Source organism: Aplysia californica, unplaced genomic scaffold (genome assembly GCF_000002075.1).
Source record: "Aplysia californica isolate F4 #8 unplaced genomic scaffold, AplCal3.0 scaffold00474, whole genome shotgun sequence".
Taxonomy (NCBI): Eukaryota; Metazoa; Mollusca; class Gastropoda; order Aplysiida; family Aplysiidae; genus Aplysia; species Aplysia californica.
Genome location: NW_004797744.1, coordinates 145,820 through 150,655, shown reverse-complemented (window position 1 = coordinate 150,655; position 4,836 = coordinate 145,820). Strand labels below are relative to the sequence as shown.

General features: G+C 42.2%; 1 protein-coding gene across 2 annotated transcripts in view; it reads left to right on the top strand.

Moving 5' to 3' along the window:
• The window catches only part of LOC101851596 (enoyl-CoA delta isomerase 2, peroxisomal), a 68,769-nt gene extending 64,220 nt beyond the window's left edge, over positions 1-4,549 (top strand). For both annotated transcript variants that reach the window (XM_035971633.1, XM_035971634.1), the window contains exon 5: positions 3,985-4,549. In XM_035971633.1, the coding sequence (XP_035827526.1) occupies positions 3,985-4,258 (274 nt within the window). In that variant the 3' untranslated portion in view covers positions 4,259-4,549. The remainder of the gene's footprint in view (positions 1-3,984) is intronic.
• Positions 4,550-4,836: the final 287 nt, after the last annotated feature.

Sequence of the window (4,836 nt, the reverse complement as noted above, 5' to 3'; positions counted from 1 at the left end):
GAGATTTGTATTGTATATACAATTTATGTAAATAAGCCTTTTCCATATTTACAAAAAAATTTTTATAAATGTTTGTTCGTCTTTTTAGCATAATAGAAATAGTGTGATCGTTTGCGGTTGCGAGCTCCGAAAGACTCTTATTAAAAACACGTCTGATTTTGTAGCGGTGAAACCTGATGGCGCTTAAATGACCAAAATGGTGTCGATAGTGCCGTAAAACATCTACCCAATCAAAAAAATCATCAGAGACCTGCACGCTCTCGGCATACGCGGTCACCTCTCTGCCTTCATTGGCAATTTCCTGAAGAACCGTTCCTTCCAGGTTTGTGTCGAATCCTCCCTTTCACACCCCCACCGACAGGAGGAAGGTTTTCCCCGAGGAAGCATCCTTTCTCCTCTCGTATATTTGTCCAGGAACAGACTCGTTTCCTCGGCATTATATTTGCCTAGGAACTCGCATTCATTCCACACATAAAAGACCTTTGGATGAGGTGCCAAAAATCGTGAAATGCTTTGAAAATTTTATCGCATCCAGAGTAGGGCGGGGACTCGAAACTCCTTCTCCACCTATACATTTCCCTTGTCCAATCCAGGCTTGACTACGGATGTCAGGACTATGGATCGGCAATACCCCACGTCCTGAAGATGCTAGACCCAGTACAAAACCAAGGACTCCGCCTTGCCCTGGGGGCTTTCCGCACTTCTCCAGTGGAGAGCCTCCAGTCTGAGGCAAACATACCATCACTTACACTCAGACGCAGACAACTCTCACTACAAACTACAATACGCAATTAAACAAAGTTCAACACCAGAGAACTCTGCACATGACTGTATTTTCAGAACAAACCCAGACATCATAAACAAATTCCAAATCAACGAAAAACTCATCAAACCATTCGGCCTCAGAGTCCTTGAGGACCTTAAAAACACACACTTTTCCAAACAAGACATCCAACAATTTCTTTTCTCCGAACTCCCTCCGTGGCACCTCTCCAAGGCAAAAATAGACTTACACTTATAGTACAGCTGACCACACACACCAAAGCAAGCACAAACTCCAAAACATATAAAGCAGAATACAAAAAACTTATAGAAAATACCCAGGTTCAGAGCTAATCTTCACAGATGGCTCTAAATCGAACTCTGCCGTGGGCGCCGCTGCCCTATCCTCAAACTGTACACACCAGAGGAGAAGCCTCCATTTTCTCTGCGGTCACTGCCATTGACATGGCACTGGACTCGGTAGAAAATGTTCCTAACAAATCTTTTCTTTTCCTATCTGACTCTCTGTCTTGCATCACCTCACTTACAAACTACACACTCTTACACCCCAAAATTGTTAGGTTACAACAAAAAATACACGTTTTGGCTGTAACTGGGAAAAGTATCGTATTCCCGTGGCTCCCTAGCCATGTGGGCATCCGAAGAAACAAGCAAGTAGACCTCCTGGTGAAAGAATCCTTGTCCCTTCTGTTGGGATCAGCGACGAACACTCTCCCACAGACTGACTTTAAAAATAAAGTAAAAAACTACACCTCCAGTCTGTGAGAGACTCATTGAAAAAAACAAGAAAACAACAAACGTGAAGCCCAAACTGGGTCTGCGAAAACCTTCTGCCCTCCCAGAAGAGACGAAGTCATTTTTACTTGATTAGGCATTGGACACACGTCCCTGACACACAAATACCCTCTTCAGGGAGAAGAGAAGCCGTTTTGTATCAGATGCGACACAGATTTTACCATTTGACACATTTTAACAGAATGTCTAGACTTTGGAAAGACCTGAAGGAAATATTTTAGATGCCAAATTTTTCAAGACCTGTTTTACGTCATTGATCCCAACAGAAACCTTGATTTTATAAAAGCCGTTGGCCTTATGGAAAATTGTGATTTTCATGATTTAAAATGTTACTTGTTATTTAAGAAGTTATTTTAAATTAAGAATTTATTTACTCCAAATTTTTAGTATTTTAGCATTTTAGTAGAGGTGTTGACCAGAATCAGGCTGTGCAGTGAACTGTTGCGAATAGAACCAACTTTTTTTTTCACGATACACCCCCTAGGGCGGTGCCACTGACTGAAGTGTCTTTAGGCCATTCCCAAAGGGGGGATATTTCTCGTTCATGCACAGTAGAATTGTAAATGGGCTGATTCATCAATATCACACTCATAACTGCCAGATCTACAACAGGAAACTGCTGCTTTTTCTTTCCTAATCCTTACTATTGTCATTTTCCCCTTCCTTCCTTCCTCTGGCTGGCCTCCGTTAGGAGGGTGGCAGTCTGCTGCAGGAAGACAGGTAAGCGGCAACCTCTTGTGGCCTCGTCCAGAGTACATCCGGGCCCGGTCTCGCGTTGTTCTCCATAAGTGGGCCTCGATGTGCTTCCCCCCGCGGGCACTCATACAGTGCGTGCTGCAGGTCGTCAGGACTTGTGCCACACGCCAGACAGGAATCAATGGGAGCGGAGCCTATTGCATGGAGATACGTCTGCGGGATAGGGCTCTTCGCGTTGCATCTTAGCTGCGATAACACTCTTCTCTGTCTGACGGTAAGGTTTCTCTCTTTGTCCCGCTCCGGTGGTGGCTTCACCTTTCCCCCGACGAAGTCGTGCACTCGCGCTTTCTCCCATGCGTGGGCAATGATGTAACGCGAGATGCACGAGCTTGCTGACGAGATATCGACTGGAGTGTTGGACTGGTCGAGGTGGCCTCCCTTGTTGGCCAGGGCGTCAGCTCGGTCGTTCTCGTAGATGTCGCTATGTCCTGGTATCCATTGTATGTGAAGGTGTCCGTGGATTTCACAACAGTGGCTGATAGTGGTCCACATTTTGTCTTTATCTCAGTACGAACTGAAGTCACTCCGGACATTAAGTGTTGAACAACTGACTGGAAGTCTGTGAAGATGTGGATTCTTTGAAAACGTGGTTGTTTTTCGAGCCATTGCAGTGCGCGGAGCAGGGTGGTAGTTTCAGCTCGGTAGCTGCTTCCGTATAGTCCTGGGGCACGGATACGCTTGTTTCCTCCCCAGAAGATTTGTCTAGACACCAGTATCCTCCTCCACATAACCTGTAGCCGTCGGTGGCATGGCCGTCAGTGAAGATATCGAGGTCGGACGTAGGCAATCGGCTCATTTTTCCCTCTACTTCTTTTGTATGTTTGTCACACTCTTGTGACCCACTATTTCCAGGGTGCCTTGATAGTAGAAGCAGACTTTGTGCTGTTGAAGCTAGAGAGGTGAGCAGAGTAAGTCTGATTCCCTGTAAGGACTTCTCTGTTGACATCCACCCCTTGGCGCTCATATGACCGTATGCTGTTGCTAGCGCCGTAAAACCTCTACTAAAACTAAAAACATGCTCATATGACCTAATGCTGTTGCGAGCACTGTAAAACTCTTACTAAAACAAAACTTTCCAAGTTAAATAAATATACAATTTTAGAACTCTCCATGCAAACACCCCCATTTTTTTTAGCAAGTGCTCATATGATAATATGTCCACGTCGTTTTTATGCTAAGAAAAATTCTGAACTTATGCAAACTGAGCCCAAAAATGTGAAATTATGTGATTCTGTTAATTTTAACAAAGATAATAAAGGAAAATAATCAGAAATTATGCAAAAAATGATCAAATTTTGCTAAATTATACATACTCAAATTAATAAAACCATAGGGACATGATAATACATGATGCTCATGGAAAATGATAAAATAAAGCTTTCATGAGCTCAGCAATAAACATGTATGTTGCAAATTAATCCAGGATGCATCACCAGAGAAAAAAAGGTAAGGTAGGGGTGGTTAGCTTATAGACCATATGTGGCCTAAATAAGTGCCCCCATTATTATTATGTTCCTGTTTGGAGAGGTTGCACCTCTTTCTGGTGTTTGTGTAACATTCATAAACATTGAATTAATTGCTTTTAAATGTTAATATTATAGCAGATAAGCTTCTGTAACCCATGGTATTGTGCAATTCTTTATGTTTCAGAACAAAACTAGGTGGAGGTATCAACTTTACTGATGCTGTTCTTCTAGGACGTCGATACACAGCTACTGAAGCCTTCAATAGTGGTATGCTGCATGCTATGCCTTCCCAGGGGCTGCTCATCCCTGAGTCGATTCGAGTCCTAAAAAGTTATTATGGAAAGAGTGGCTACCCACGAGAAAGCCTGGCAAACTTGAAAGCCGATATCTATAAAGATGTAGGGGAGTCTTTTGATGTAGAGATGCAACGCATGCTGGATATGAAATCTAAATTGTGAAAAGGTTGTCTTTGATGTATTAATTTACATTATAATATATTCATTTTATGGAAAAAAGTTAGCATGATGCTCTTGAAGTTAAGTAGATTTACTCAGAGATTCAGAATTTTTTGTGATATTGACATTTTTTATCTCCATTTTATGCCCCATCTTACCATTGTTATTTCTTAGTGCAAATGAATTTCATAAAAAATATTGAAACTTCAGCCTGAAATTTGGCACACAAGTGCAAACCTATATATGGACTATGGATCAATGTAAGGATTTTGACCTATCTTTAAAAAAAAAAAATGAGCCCAAAGTCAATGGACCCCCCCCCCCCCCCCCCCCCCCCCCCCCGGGTGTGGTGTAAAATTTATGTTAGAAAATATTGAATATTTCCACAAATTAACCATTTTTTCCTATTCCCTCCCGTAGATCCACAGAATAGATCTTAAAGCTCTTGTATGCCAAATTTGAAGCTTCTAGATTTCTAGCTTCAGTAGTTTTTGAAAACTTGCACCAAGGAGGTCACCTATAATGTGGAAAAGCAGAGTTTGAAAAAAACCCACAGAAAAAAGGATTTTTAAAAAGGATTT